Here is a 17,034-nt window from a genome sequence, read left to right on the forward strand (position 1 = left end):
GTTTATAAACATAATGCGGTTGCAAGCTGCAGTTCCGATTATTAAAACAATATTAAAAATAAACAATTTAGATGTTGTCAGACAATTGCTTGTTGTACGACAAGATTAAAAACAAAACAATTGAACAACTGATGATGTCTTCCATCTGAAACTTAACTATAGGGGTACCGAATGTTTTATGCAGTTGACAGCTGTCAATTTTCAAAAGGAAAATACATCCCACCACTACTAAATTCTTGGGGAAAATATCATTTTTTGTAGTGGCTGACAGAATTGTCAACTGCATCAAAATACGGTCAGACCATAATACTTTCATCAATACAAAACTTTGTTTTTTTTTTTAACTTAAAAGTAGGAAAATTGTACTCACTTTTCAACGCTTTTCCCTCAGGCGTGCACCTTACAGCATTGATCAAACAATCCACATAGTTCCTAACTAATCTTTTGTTAGTAAACACCGCATCTACGTCCAAATAATCATATCTCGAATCGTATTTAGGCATGTTCACCATATCAGAAACATCTTGGGCTGCGACGACATACACAAGGGCACACACAAACAATACCGCACGCATTTTTGTATATTTTTAAGTACTATTTTTTAAATAAAACTTATTCACATTGTTCGGAGTAATGGCGCGAATTCGTTTGGCGTGGCGTGCGCGCGCGCCGGGCAAGCGTGGTGTTGTGTTCGCGCGTGAGAATGACGGCTGGTTATAAGGTAAAGCTGCGCACGCGATCTTTGCTTGATGCTTCATGCTTTCTTTGATGCAGTTTTAGGATGAACTGGTTTTTTGAGGACGATTTTTGGACCTTTTGAAGTATCTAAAATTATTTTAAAACTGCTCATTAATTTTGATATTAACCGTCAAATCCGTAGCGGACCCCAATCGGGGTCTGAACATCAATGTCACCGTAAGCTCGGTTTAGACCCCAATTGGGGTCTGCGAATCAGTCATACACTTTCCTAATTATTTACGCTCATATTTATTTTCTTTCCAATCAAACCACATTTGTGAGTACTAAATAAAATAACTAAATAAATTTAAATTATTTTTACGCATTCAAACCTTTCATATTTAGCATCCCGTTAGAAATATACCTTTTTAAAATCCAATCGTAATTACCGGGAATTCTGATCGAACTCGCCATGTTTGTTTACATTAGTTGTTTTTTTAAATTTGAAGACGCATAGACAAGATGGCGACGGTGATAGAAGTTTTGCATCGAATGATCCGATTCGTTAAAATAAAGAATCGATTTAATAATTTTATATTATAATATTACTAAATTGCACTTTTGTATAGGTACTTACCATAATCTGAAAATAAATTAGGAAAAGTAAAATGACTTAATTTATTTTGAAAAAAATACTAGAAAATCAGTGGTAGAAAATACGTTGTAGCCGGAATAAAAAAAATCTTCGGTTTTTAGGGTTTCTGAAGACGGCAAATGAAGACTTATTTATTTCTTCGGGTGTTTTATGTGCAGGATTCCTGTAGACCTGCCAAACTTAATGGCGATTCGTTACTTCCAACTTTTTAACTGAGCGGCAAAGCTATTTGACGAGAGCCGTAGTTAGGTGTAGTTATCGCAAAATTTTATGACGATTTCATTGTTTGAAAGGGCAAATAGTTCGCTGTTCATCGAAAGCTGGTCCAAGATGGAAAGATGGCCGCCGCCGACTTATTTTTAACCGACTTCCCAAAAAGCGGAGGTTCTCAATTCGACCGTTTTTTTTTTGTATGTTTGTTACGCGATTACTCAGCCATTTATTTATCGATTTTAATGATTCTTTTTTTGTTTGATAGCGTATACTTCCGAGGTGGTCCCGTTATCATCAGGTCAGGATCTGATGATGGAACCTTGAGAAATCGAGGGCGACTTTCGAAAGTTGCAGAAATACATAGGTTGAAATCTTATCACTCAGGTGTTTGCCTGCTAGCACTATTCAACAGTGAAGGTTTTGAGCTGAACTTATGATGGAGACCAGTGAAGTTCGAGGGAACTCGACAACTGAATATTTAAACTTTCTCGTGTTTGTGCTTATATTATTCGTATTTACGAGGCCTCTGCAACAGTGAAGGAGATGGAGACGAGAGAAGTTCGGTTGTCGAGATCCCTCGACCTTCTCTGGTCTCCATCATCAGGTCAGCTCCAAACCTTTACTGTTTCATAGTGTTATCAGACATACATCTGAGTGTCAAGTTATAACCTTATCTATACTTACAATTTTCGAGAGTTGCCCTCGATTTCTCAAGGTTTCCATCATCAGATCCTGGACCTAATAACAAATATGGGGAATATACCCTTTCGACCAAAAACAAACATCCAAATTGAGAACCACCTCCTTTTTGGGATTCGGTTAAAAATATTTGGTGACTTTAAAATCAATCAATTATTATTATTGTTTCTCATCATCAAATAAGTACATTACTTTGGTAGTTACAAATTGCATTATATTTCAGAACACCAGGCTTACTCTCATCATCATCATCATCATCATCAGCCTATCGCAGTCCACTGCTGGACATAGGCCTCTCCAAGTGCACGCCACTGAGATCGATTGAAGTAGGCTAAATACCTCTATGAGCAGGCTTACCCTCCGCCGAAACAAAAATCTTAGAATTGTTCAGAAATAATATAAGAATAAATTAAAAATCCGTAATAGGTAATAAAAATTCAATTAAAGTTAAAAATTATTACGAATGACGCAACACCAAAATAAATAATACATATAAAAATTTAATGCTAAAAACTTTCATAAAACTTAAATATCTTTTTTCTTAACAACAAAAACAAATTGAACCTATAATTTAAAATTAATAAATAAAATTGAAATAAGTTGCTATTAAAAAAAATATATAAAATTGGTATTCGATTATTTATAATAAATATCCGATTTAGGTATCGAATGCACACCGATGATTGAAAAAAAAAAATAAAACTCTATTCCAAACTCTACTTGTCTGTGACTTTGATCTTGTAAATATTGTTCATTTTTATTGTGTATTTTATGTGCTGATTTTTTAGTTATTGAACATAAATAAGTGCACGAAATGTATTGCAATGGATTGAAAATGTTATAAATATGACGTTTGTGTTGTGTTTGAGAAAGTGATGCGATTATTTATTGGTAAGTTTTCACCAAATTTGAAATGCCTAACTTTTCGATAGACTTAAAAACACCGTAATTATTATATTTTTCTGAATTAACTGACCCCATTTGACCTTTGCACGTTGTTGTCAAATAATTGAGCTCTAAAGTTATAGGTAAAATACTTCTAATCAGGCATTACGGACTTAGAATTCATGTGTTGAAAGTTAGTACAAATTTTTGACTTCCATGTCGCGATTCAAAATATCCCGCCGAATCAACGGTATAGTCATATGTCAAAATCTTGTCGAGCAGAGGGGTTAATGATGTTTTTATTAAGACATAAAAAAGTAGTAGGTAAAGGTGCTTTTTTGGTACACGCAATACAGAAAAATTCATACCTCCCTTGATGAAAAGTAAATTTAAAAAAAAAACAAATTTGAAAAATAAATAAAGCAAAAACTGTTTTTGAACTTTTCATCAGTTTGACACTGAACTTCAAGAAAGTAATTAAGTAAATGTTTAATTAATTGTTTTTAAGGTAAAAGGTCAGCTACCAAATCCGATGGATACGGTGATTCACATTGGTATTACAATAAAATATTTCAAGAGCAAAATAAAAAGGTCAATAAATACAGACATATCTCCTTTTCTGTGCATTGGAAAGCTTTAACTAAGGCTTTACAGAATAAAAGTGTACGTTTCCGGCGGAAATGACATTTAAAGAAAAAAAAAAGTATTTAAAATCCGAATCTCAGTGATGTTAATTTATTCCGAATGTGTGTCATTGTCGCGGTTTTGAGAAATGTTTATTTTATTTAATACTTTGTAAGTGAGAAGGTACTTTTACTGTTACTTTGCCGTTTCCTTGACAAAGCTTTCGTTAAGGAAAAGTTATGTGATAATTTACTTGCTGATATGAAACCTATATGGAAGGAAACTGTAAACGCCTCGATGACAGGTGGTATGGTAATTATGTTTCTGAGAATAATCATCAGAAAAACATTATTTTTCATACTTTTTGATATTGTTTTAAGTATTTTTCGAACATTGATACCTAACTGACATTGATTATCTAATCTAAGTTAGGTATACGTACATAAATTTAAGCTGCAAGTTAATTTACATATTTCTAATAATTCTGATATAACAATACCTGCAGTCACTTAAAATTAATAACGACAGCACATCAAAAAAAGATTGCTCTCAAATCTCAGCCGATTTATCGCTAAACCAGTTGCGCTCGCGCCGTTTTGAAAACACTTACCCACACTAGGAAGCTCTATTGTCTACGGTCACCGGTACGGAACCCCATGTATTTACATAAATTAGGCTAGCCTGTGTTTCGACAGACTATATGCATGTTGCCTGAACGTCGTTTAGCAAGGAGGTTGATAATTTTGCATCGTTTTTGCAACCTTATCATACTCCTTACGTGTCCTCCTCCATACTTCGTTCGTAATTCGAAAGGTCCATTCTATTTGGAGTAAAATAGCTAAAATATATTATGACCAGTTGTTTATTAGGATGTTTATTAGGATAGTGAGTAGCTTTTTTTGTTTTGGACTGCTCGAATTGAAGATCGAGTTGAAGAGGTCAGATAAGCAGTCGGTACAAAACACTGGTAGTCAGTTGCGTCCGGTTAGACTGGAAGCCGACCTCAACATAGTTGGGTAAACGCTAGACAGATGATGATTAAATCGTTTAAACAAAAATATAATGTTATTTGGCTAAGTTTATTTTTTTATGAACTTTGTGTATGTGCTTCCAAGTAGGTGCGTTTATCTACTTTAGGTACAGTCAGCACCAAAAGTCGATGAACAGAATCAACATGACAAAACACCTGTTTACAATAGAATGCCATAAGTAATAGTCGCAACTAGGAAACAAAATAGACTGTACACCAGAAACTTACAAAAGTCGTTAAACACGAGTATTTCAAAAGTATCTGTGCACTAGTATTCCTAAAGTCGCTGTACACCATCAATCCAAATGTCGCTGAACATCATTGTATTATTTTTTTACATTTAGGTACCTAAATAAGTTAGTAGGTCTCTAAACTTGTACTTAGGTACATTGTTTTGAGGTTTTGAGCGTAATGAGTTCTGTCTTTAACCGTTATGCTTACGTTTAATTAAAACTAATCATATGGATGTTGGTGGAACATTTATCATCTTTTAGGAAGAAAAAAACCTTCTCGGTGCCCTACTCACTTACAATTATTAATAAAAATACTAAGTACTATTTAGTAATGATTAATGAATACTTATTAATTTTCATTTACCTATAGCTGTTTTTGCAAAAATATCACTAGCCACTTCATTGCCGTTAATAGTTCGATTCTTATCCCATAACAGTTATTTAATTGTCACCCAATAGTCTATTAGATAGGTAGGGGTAATTTTTTTCGTTTAATTTTTTTACGATATAAGTAATAAGATATTTTTTTAGCCAGTCAAATACCACTATCACGCCGAGCAAGAATACTTAGCAAGAAAAGATAAGATACAGATGAATATTAAAAAATAATAATTATGTACTTACGACGTTTTTATACGGTTAGACTCACAGTAATAAATTTAACGTAACGTAACTCTGACGCACTTTACTATAAAAAAGTGTAAAACAATGTACTTGTGAACGCGTTTTCATTTCAATTAATTAAGATATAAACTTGACTCTTTTCAAGGTTTTCTTTTTATGTAGGCCCGATTATTCAACCGCTAGGTTTTTATCTGAAGAATATGTTAGACGTTTTGTTTTGACAGCTTTTATACTCAAAAAAATTATGTCAAACCGCTATATTTGTTCTTCAGGTAGAAGTTAAGTGATGATTGAAAATGATACATAATTTAATGTGCTAAAAATATAAGTCCTAACTTTCTTTAGGTACCTCGTAAGTAAGTGTGTATGGTATTAAAATGTCTGATGTAAGTACTTAATAAAAAAGTTTTATCTCGCCATCCCAGTTATTTTTGTTGATAGTTTTAGTTAAGAATCCAGGTAATAATAGATACGTATTTTCCTGAAGTGTCCATTAAAAAAATAGTACCAATGAAATGCAATATTTGTAATCACAGGCAGGCACCAGTTAAAAATAAGTGCAATTAATTATTACGGTTTTTGCTATGGCGTGGTCTATTTTTACAGATACTTACTTACTCGTATCCTAGTAGGTAGCTACTAGGATAAATCCGGTACTGACTTATTTTTTTTATGACGCCTGGGTTTTCTCGTGGATTTGACATTTAATTCAGCATTTGTTTGATATATTTAACATGCCCGGCGTATTAAATGTAAATAAATTATTCAATATCAGGTTTTCCCAACATTTTCTAGTTTGACTACCTACTTAGATATTGAAATCAACATCGAAAAAAAAGGGTTTTCCAAAAAAAAACTGTTCACTTGGTAGGTATATTTTTTTACAAAATATCAGGCATTTTAGTGATTTACATAACCTGCATGTCATGATAAATTACAATATTTCATAATCATATAAAAACAGCGAATAAAATATGAAACATTTAAAAAAAATATGTTTAAACCTTGAACTGTATTTTAGGGACAAGAATTTGAATTATTGTATTTTAGAATTTTGAAAATAAACAACTTTGAATTGGGAGTAGGTATGATTTGCAGATTTACACTTGACATTTTGGCGCCAAGTTTTACGCATTTTAACTTGGCAAGCTGACAGAGCCAAGTTTATTTAGCACTTGCACCTAAATGAGGAATTCCGTTCTTTAGAAAGTTGGCCACATACAACAGGACAAGCTTGTTTACAAAAATCTTTATAGCGATCTCGATTTTCCATTGCGAATCCAGAAATAATATGATTTTATAACACGTTTATCAATCAAAAGTATCACATTTTCGTTTGAACGTTCACCACGAATTTAACTATAATAAATAGTTCTGAAAAAAATCGTATATTATCATTTATAAACTTTTTACGAATAATCTAAGAATGTGGCTGGCCTTTTCCACCAAAAAATCTTCAAATGTCATTAAATTTATTTTTTTATTATTATTTTTTCGATCTCAAATGGCTTTTCTAGAAATTTTTCACCTATTTCAGCCAGCAATTTTTTGTTCATCAAAAAGTTTTTCAATATGACAGATGAGTCATGGTTTAGTAGAGTATTTTTCTTGGCCTTGTAGACCAATAGTAAGTATAATGTTACTCAATTGATTACTCATAATTTATTTTAATTGAAGCTGTCAACATTGATTATACTTATTATTTATGATAAGCATCTGACTTATTGCGCGCAAATTTTGTCGACGTGATAATTATTTATGGATACAGGGTCATCAGTGGCCTTTTACATCTATAAAAGATGATTTAAGCTGCATCCGTATCAAGTTGTTTGACTTTGGCACTTGCGCTGATGACTAACAAGGCCTATGCGAGAGCGACAGCGCCGATCGCAACGTCCACAAACGAACTGTGTTCCTGGTGACGTTGGAGGTTGTGCCATTCGTTCGTGACGTAGATCGCGTTTATGGGATAGAAAATCGAACCAGGCTTTGTCATGCGCGACCACCCCATCAGATAGTATTTTCCTCCAACTGTCACGGTCACCAGAAGCTTTTTCCCAGGTGTTCGGGTCAATTTTAAAGGATACCATGTCGCGTTTAACGCTGTCCTTAAATCGCAACAATGGCCGCCCAACTGGTCGTTTGGCGTCTGAGATTTGTCCCAGGAGAGTTTGTCTTGGCAAACGAGAAGGCTCCATCCGCTGCACATGCCCTAGCCAGCGCAATCTCCTTTGTTTAAGAAGTGCGGTTATGCTAGGCATGCCCGCGATACTAAGCACCTTCTCGTTTGTTACTCGGTCTTTCCACGAAATATCCAGTATACGCCGGAGACAGCGCATATGGAAGTTGTTTAATTTCCGCTCCTGTTTGGCATACGATGTCCAGGTCTCCGCGCCATACAAGAGTATGGACAAGATACATGTCTGATAAATTATGATCTTAGTCTTTATCGTAAGATATTTGTTATGCCAAACTCTCGCGCTCAGCTTCCCGAACATCGTAGAGGCCTTGCCGATGCGGCTGTTTATTTCCGCATCGAGACAAAGGTTGTTCGAAACTGTGGATCCAAGGTAGCAGAAATTATCAACAACTACCAGTGGTGAGCCTTCTAATGTGATTGTGGGTATCTCAGTAACCCCCTGTGTCATAATTACCGTCTTTTTTGCGTTGATGGACATGGAGAATTGCTTACAAGCTTTATTGAACTTTTCCAGCATTCCTTGAAGTTCTGATGGGCTTGATGCAACAAATGCTGCATCGTCAGCAAACAGTAAGCTATCAATGAGAGTATCCTGGCGGTGTCTTTTGGATTTAAGGAGAGAAATATTGAAGAGCTTACCATCCACCCTGGTGTGAAGGTGTATGCCTTGTTGGTTATCTCCGAACGCAACTTTGAGAAGTACAGAGAAAAATATACCAAACAGTGTTGGTGCTAGTACACATCCCTGCCGGACTCCTCTTCTCATGTCAAACGAGTCAGATGTATGACCCTTATAAACGACGGATGCCTTCATCTCTTCATGAAAAAGTCTTATTAGATTTAACAGCTTCGGTGGACAGCCAACCCTTTGGAGTACAGCGTATAGCCCCTCTCTGCTCACGGTATCGAATGCCTTATTTAAGTCGACAAAGGCCGTTAGCAAAGGTGTTCTTTGTTCTCTACACTTTTCCTGCAGTTGCCGAAACGTAAAAATCATGTCTGTGGTGGACCTTTGTGCCCGAAAGCCACATTGAGACTCAGGATATACTCGATTGGCAAGCAGTTGTAACTTGGAAAGGATCATACGACCAAGTAGCTTGCCAGCTATGCTAAGTAAGGAGATTCCACGGTATGAATTGCAGTCGCCACGGTCACCCTTCCCTTTATATAATGTGATGATATTTGCATCGCGCATATCCTGAGGAATGTATTCTTCGTTCCAGCACTTTACAAAAAAGTTATAGAGAATAGGGGCTACACACCGCACCTTGATAATTTCAGCAAGGATACCATCAATTCCCGGGCTTTTACCTCGCTTTAGTTGGTTGACAGCGATAATGAAGTCCTGTACTGTAGGAACATCGTCGAGCTCAGTCCAAACAGGTAACTCGGGAAATGACTGAACTGCTTCGGGCTCGACACCGATGGGCTGAGAGTAGAGATTTGAATAGTGCTCTACCCACCTATGAAGCTGACGATCCGCATCTAAGATGCAAGTGCCATCGACCTCCTTAAGAGGTGCTGTTTTATTCGGTAATGGACCTAGTGCTTTCTTAATAGCCGAGTAAACACCAGAAAAGTTGCCAGTTGAAGCATGACCTTGAATACTTTTACATAGTTCCAACCAGTAAGAATTGGCGCAAAAGCGTACATTGCGTTGGAGTGCTGCTTTGGCTTTTGATAATTCGTCGCGTGTCGTAGCTGTCGGATTTAGTCGATAACTTAGTGACGCTTGACGTTTTAAATCCAGAAACGGTTGAAGATGGTCGATATTTTCTTGGAACCAGTCATGTTTTGATGAAGGTTTGTAACCAAATGCTTTCGCCGCAGTTTCCGTGAGAATGGATTTTACTTTAACCCATTCTTGACTGGCTGACATGTCAGGATCCCAAGAAGATGTTTCCTCCTTAATTAGCTGCTGGTAGGAAGCTACCGAATCTTTGGATTTTGATGTTGGTACTTTCAATTTTTTACGACCGATAGACCGCGACGAATGTAACTTTTTGGGGCAAAAAGATGCTGTGGTGACGACGAGTGAGTGGTCGGTATCACAATCCGCGCTATGGAATGTTCGAGTGTGCAGAATGTCCCCCAAGTTTTTCTTTCTAGTTAATATGGTGTCTAACTGATGCCAGTGTTTTGAGCGAGGATGTTTCCAGGACACTTTGTGCATAAACTTTCCTTTGAAGTAGGTATTAGTTACACAAAGCAGATTTTGTGAACAGAATTCTAAGAGACGTTGTCCGTTCTCATTTAACGTCCCTACACCGTGACCACCCATACAATCTGGCCAGGATGCATGAGATTGACCCACACGTGCATTGAAATCCCCTAGGATGATTAGGCGATCCCCCGACCGAACCCCACTTACAGTTTCACATAGTTGGTCGTAGAAAAGGTCTTTAGATTCGGGAGAAGATTTTAAAGTCGGTGCATAAGCAGATATTAAGGTGAGAAAGCCGCCGTTTATGCTTAAACGACACGTCATTATGCGCTCCGACACTCCTCGAGGATCGTCTATTGCACTGAGTAGGTCATTTCTAATGGCAAATCCTACCCCATGTTGGCGACATTCAGAGGAATCCTTGCCTTTCCAGTAAAACGTGTAGTTGGTCTCACGTAACGAACCTTCGTCAGGTAATCTCGTCTCTTGAAGAGCTGCCACAGCTATGTTGAGCCTCCAAAGTTCTGCGTCAATTACCGCAGTTTTGCGAAGATGTTGAGCGCAATCAGAGCTTCCAGAGGTGTCCGGGAAGCCTGTCCTCATAGTACGGACATTCCATGTCCCAAGGCGCATGGATTGGTGTTTTAGAGATTTTTTATTGTCATTTCTATTTGGCGCAGGTGAAATCGCTAACGGCACCGACTCTCTAGTTATACTAGTGCTTCCCACACCCAAGGGAAACAGGCCAGCACCGAGACGGACAAGTACCTTACTGGCCGGGGGCTGCCCGGCTTGAAGCGGGCGGTAACTGGTCAGTGGGCCTTCGATGGACCCTCCCACTGTCGAGAGTGACCCCTGGCGTCCGCGCTTACGTCTATCTGCTTGGACTTATAACCGGTCACTGCCACTCCCCGTGTTGTTTTCCACACAGCAAAGCTGTAGTGGGTGAAGTGACCTCTCCACGGATGCTGCATCGCCTGGGACGCAAATAAGATAGTGCAGGCTTTCCCAAGACCTACACCACTCTCTCGGCGTCTCCGACTGGACCCACAGGAACGACGAGTCGTTACGTGCGGAGTCGGATTCGCTGCAGGTGCTTTCGGCTCCACCACCACCGGGTTTATTTCGAGTTGACCGTCTCTATGGGGGAATGGGTGGGATGCTAGAAGGGATGGGAAGGATGGGAGGGACGGAAGGGATGGAGTAAAGGATACTAGAGTCACGGAAAAGCCAGGATTGTGAATCTAGCAGCTCGAGCAGTCCGGGGTCGCATACCCGTAGTGGCTTTAGACAGTTAACGGAAAGCTAACTGACGAGTCCACCCTCTGGACGGATACAGGGTACCTACCAACTAAAAAAGAGTCTTAAAATACAGTTTCATTTTAAGACTCTTTTTTTATGAATTTCAGTACATGTAAAGGCTAATGGGTTTTCGAGTAATAAAAAAGGAAACTTTTGACGAAGTGCAAATTATCTTTGCGTACCATTTTTTTAGTTAAATTTGATGATGAGTTTCATATTTTCTTTTGAAAGCCCAGTTACCTGAGACATAAATAAATGATAACAAAAAGTTTTGCAGCAACGAGTTTTTGCTATCAACTAATTAGCCAATAAATGTAATAAAACTAATCTAGCTATTTATAAGTATGCGCCTAAATCACTGAGGTTCGGATTTTCCCGTCCAGTATTTTTGTAATCGAAATAGGTTAGGTATTTTGATAAGTTTGGTTTAAAATTCTCAGAAAACTTGATCCTCAGATGTTCCTTTTTTGATTAACAACAATTTAATATCACTAACTATATTAATTAAATTCATAAAGATAAATATCCAATGGCTAATTGATTGCACTATTTTAGAAAAAAAAAACAATTAGTTATATCATCAAAATCATTAATTAAATCAATAAAAAACACAGCATGCTTACTTAAATAAATTGATTTCATTTTGTGAATATATTTTGCATATAAAAACAAATTAGGTAATGTTTGCAACTCTGTTATGTAATACTACTACAGTCATATACCTACTTAATGGCAATAAAAAAACAAAGACGATTTTTTATCCGGCATCTCTCAATTGTTTTTACAAGTTGACAAGATTTTACAAAGGTTCGGTCACTCAACCCTGCCCAATCAACCCGGTAAAACAAATAAAAAACAAAATGATATCTGACCAGTTCCAAAAATAACCACGTCTTGTTTTGCTTTAAAAGGACAGGGATATTTTTAAAACTAAAAGTATCCTCTCACTTCAGACTAAACAGTCGGCCGATGGTAGATATTTAAGAAAAAAGAAAATTCTGATTCCAACATTCACTGACCTCTATATTTACACACTGGACCGGCTGTTCCGTACGTTTGACAGCAATTTTTTTGTGCCCATTTGAAGCGCCAATATCGTCTAAGCGAGTGTCCACAGAACTAATTTTGACGTATAATTTCAAATTTCTGTGAGAGACGTGTTTCTTCAATGGTTCACTGTAAAATAATTTTAGTACCACGAACACTCGCTACGTCTAACAGCGCCAAAATGGCGATTATCAAACGGGCACAAAAGCAGGTTGACAACAGCCTGTCCAGTGGTAAATATTCAGTCAGTGCCAACATTCCAATCAAAGTTTTCAGTCGGTCTGATACACGACTTGATTTTTGTAATGTGCGTACTACCATTCATATTCATGCTGATTTATGAGCCCTTACAAACTATCGGCCGACTCAAAGTTTGCAGTGTGCGGGCACTCCAAATTAAATACTTTTTGCGCATCCATCAGAACTTATAACGCTTAATTTTCAAAGATACTTAATAATAATTATCGCTTGATGGAACCTTAATTTGGAACTTCAAGTTCATTTAGGTACCTTGTTTTTGGACTAAAACAAAAAAAATACTATCTAGATTAGTGTTATGACCCCTTAAGCTTCTGAGGACATGGTATAAATTAGTCATTGGTATTGTCAAAGACACTGAAATGGTGACAAGAAAATAGTCCTCATAGAACTTTGTAAACAAATATTTATATTAATGTTCTTTTTACAACATAATACCGTTACCATTACATGTTTTATTTTTATGGCCTCTGCTTATATACCAGACTTTTTATAGTTCATTTGATGTTAGCCAACAATTATTATTATTAAATATTTGGCCCCTAACGGAAATATAATTTTTTATGTTTAGACTAAACATATGCAAATATATGCAGTTAAATTTTTGGTTTATTTTGAGTTCTAATACAATGTGTGAATTACATACATAGTAGAAAAAGGCGGGGACAGCGATGAAAAAATTTGGTGCTAATTTACCTAATAAGGTCGCAAGAAATAAAATCGTGACTTTGTGTGAAAAGCTCGTACGCAGTGCATTGAGTTTTATACAAAAGAGGCACGAAGGTATGAAAAGAAAGTTGCAAAGTCGCTAAAATATTCAAATAACATAAACAAGTGTAGCCTCAAAACAAACGTTTTAAAAGGAGTGTTTGTTATTTTAGTATATTTTCTTTTCTTTTCGAGTGAATGACCTGCATAAGCCTTGCGTTCGCATTCCAAAGACAATTCCAGTTTTTATATTTTTATTCGCAATATTGCAACTCTGTTATTATGAATTCAGATGGGTGATAAAAATACCTCTATGCCTAAACAGTTTTCTCTCAAAAGTTTCTATTAAAATTAAATATATCGATCTGCAACATTCACACTAAGTACTAAGTTTTTTAACATACTAATCTACTTAAGTACGTACCGTAATTACTAATCAGTCCTTCAATTGACTTGAAAACGTTCAAATAAATATGTTTTCGATATTTAATTTTTACTTTTTCATAGATTAGATGGTTTTGAAAAACAGATTGCATAGACATTTTTCTGTGCGTGCGCATAGGTACGAGTATTCTATTGTACCTATTATTTTATCACAGTGCCAGCATTTCGAAATAATAGTAAAGAATTGTTATTGTTCATGAAGTGAGGAATCTTAATGAATAACATAACAGTTACTAATGACTGGAAAAAGCTACACAATGCATATTTAGGCCTGATTAAAGTCGAATGTAATTGCTCAAGTATGTGTCATTTTAATTAATCGATGAGTACAGTAAGGTCGGTTAATATTAGTAGTACGAAGGTTTTATTAAGATCGATAACATGACACTTGGAATAAAATTGGCGCGTATATGACTTATCGCCTTTGCCTCGTCGATGGAAATAAAAATATCAACAACATTTATGAAAGTTGAGAAAACTGCTTTTTTTCTATTTATTGATTAATAGACATTTTAGTATTCGTTAGATACGATAAGTGTGTCACTTTTTCATCATGTTAAGAATTTTCATTTTTTATATGATCTTATATTTTTCCATCTTTGTGTCAGCTTCATGGGCTCTTGGAAAAGTTTTGCATATTTGAATAAGGTAAACTGGATTTCTGTATCACATTTAGGTAGATACTTACATATTATCACTACAAATAGATTTTTTCACCCGCTACTTGAAGGAACTATATACTTCCCGAACCTGGATAAAATATAAACTAATAGGCATAGATTACCTACTCAATGATACGTTATTATTATTTGTTAGCAGGTTACGTAATTAATATGAAAAAAAAAACACTTTATAAAGATTAGTGCTAAAATAGTTAAACTCATTCGTATTCAAGCATGCAAGATAAACGGAAGCGGTGATTTGTTCATTTTATCTCGATGCGACGTCATCTATCAGTGTTGCCTAGCAATCATAATGTTGCCACAGCAATTAACTGGCTCTATGGCGTCATGACTAATTTAGTAGCACCTCATTTGTTATATTGCGGTGTAGAAGCATTAACATAGCTACACGTAACTTTAACGTGGTATAGTTACAGTTAAAGACACGCTTTTACTGGAATAAAAACATAAAATCTGATCTTCTCTAAGGTCATAGTCATGTCAATGATATGCCTTAATAACTGTAGATATAATAAGTGCAAGATAAGACCAACTTGAAAATTTTCTTCCACAGATTATGTCCATGTCCTTACAAATGTGTACAAAGTCGTCGAACTGTCGACAGACGATCTTCACTTAAAACAACGGTATCCATAATTACTGGATCTTGAGTACCTCATTGCATTTCAGGTTTTCATAATTAAGTACCACATGATGTCTTGACATGATAAAATAACAGTAAGATCCCGTTAATGTACCACAAATGCACTTACAGGACCGAGGATGCAAATGCATGTGCATAAGTCTGTTTATTTATGGTTTTATCGCTTGAAATTATTTATTGGAAACAAGCAAATTGAATATTTCGGGAACATAATATCTTGGTATATATTACAGCATATTTGACATACGTTTAAGAAGAGGTGAATAACCTTCAGGAAGACTGCCGTTGCATCATGAAATCTGAGTGGAATTAGTTTTGGTCATGATTATCGGATATGGATAAAGATCTGATTTTAATTTAATATCCCACCGGCGATTTTAACGCGTCGATCTATGTAACATTGAAATACCTAATTTTTCTTATGCGACCCTTCCTGAGAAAAGAACTAACTCTTCACTTCAGCTCTATAATATTAGTGATAGATTATTGTATGACTTATAGTTTGTTTTATCATTGAAAAATAACGTTGTTAAAACTAGATTAGGAGAACGGACGTCGGACATGACAGCCCACGTGAATTGATTTTTACTGTTCATACAAAACGATACATGTAAAGAGGTCTAGTTATCATCAATAAGCTCTGAACAGACAAATTATTATTTTGATTTGATTCCAAGTGATAAGTGTAAATATGCATAATGACAAGTGTAGGTAACAAAAATGGATTACATTATATCAGTGCCGTAACTAGGGCGGTGCCAGCGGTGCCCAGGCACAGGGCGCAGACCCTGGAGGGGCGCAGAAATGACCAGACCAGTATCTAGTTTTGTTTCATGCATGGTAGTTAGTAGGTACATTTTGTTTTATTGCGAATATGGTGTAGATGCGCCCTCTGTACTATCTATATCTATATGGCATTTTTCAAGCGATCTTGAAACAACAACACTTGTAAAGGTGGTTTTATATTTGTCTGATGTGTCGTGACGTGACGCGTCAGAACGGTATCGGTTTCTTACATTTACGGTACGCGGTACGCTCCTGGACCAAGAAATTTCAATTAAATTAATGTATTGTCGTATAATGCCGGGTGCGTTAGATACACTACTTTTATGTTCCAAAACTCAAAAATTTTCGCGCTCGCTTCGCTCGCGATTTCTCTACTTTACACTTACATTTTTTATCACATGTAGCTACTTTAATGTCCCAATACTCAAAAAAATTCGCGCTCCCTTGGCTCGCGGCTTCTTCACCTCTCAGTAGCCTTTTATTAAATGTTTAGGAACTTTAGTGATCCAAAACTCAAAAAAGCTTTTTCGGGCTTGCTTCACTTTACAGTTGTTTGTATTTTTCAACATTTTTTTTCTACACTAGCAAAAAGGTAGCGTCGTTTTTAAGTCCTTTTATTAATAAGAAAGTAACTTCTAGTCTCCATATGAACTTTCTTATTTACGGTACTACTTTAAGTCCCAAAATTTTAATACATAGGCGTCAACACAAACAATGAGTTTGGGCTGCATTTTTTAAAGTCATTTATGTTTTGAGTTCTAAAATATAACAAAAAATTTCGCGCTCGCTTCGCTCGCGCAATCAGAAGCTATGTTCCCGTGTTTTCGCATTCACCAACCAGCAATAACTTATGTACAATTGGGCTACATTTTACGGCATTTTTGCTTTGACTTGTTAACTATAAAAAAAATTCGAGCTCGCTTCGCTCGCGCAATCGGTAACTATGACTGTTTTTCGTATGGGTTTATTTATTTTTATGCACATTTGTCCACTTTATTGTCAGAGCCTGGTTAGAGCATTTTTCAAGGGCGCAGTTTGAAAACTCGCACCGGGCGCATAAAAGGCTAGTTACGGCACTGCATTATATCAGTTGAGCGACTTTTTCACGCGTGAGTAAATAGTTATTAGCTGTCAATAATCTGTCAAACAGTTACCTAA

At 36.2% G+C, this 17,034-nt stretch overlaps 2 protein-coding genes across 2 annotated transcripts in view; both read right to left on the reverse strand.

Moving 5' to 3' along the window:
- LOC110371285 (uncharacterized) overlaps positions 1–711 on the reverse strand; it is a 28,373-nt gene extending 27,662 nt beyond the window's left edge. Inside the window, exon 1 of the mRNA XM_021327448.3 lies at positions 371–711. Coding sequence (XP_021183123.3) covers positions 371–575 — 205 coding nt within the window. The 5' untranslated portion in view covers positions 576–711. The remainder of the gene's footprint in view (positions 1–370) is intronic.
- A 6,750-nt stretch (positions 712–7,461) lies between these two features.
- LOC110374285 (uncharacterized) lies at positions 7,462–10,608 on the reverse strand. The gene has a single exon (XM_064038248.1). The coding sequence runs from the start codon at positions 10,606–10,608 to the stop codon at positions 7,462–7,464; it is 3,147 nt and encodes a 1,048-aa protein (XP_063894318.1).
- Between the last annotated feature and the right edge of the window lie 6,426 nt (positions 10,609–17,034).

The sequence above is a fragment of the Helicoverpa armigera genome, chromosome 15, assembly GCF_030705265.1.
Source record: "Helicoverpa armigera isolate CAAS_96S chromosome 15, ASM3070526v1, whole genome shotgun sequence".
NCBI classification, from domain to species: domain Eukaryota; kingdom Metazoa; phylum Arthropoda; class Insecta; order Lepidoptera; family Noctuidae; genus Helicoverpa; species Helicoverpa armigera.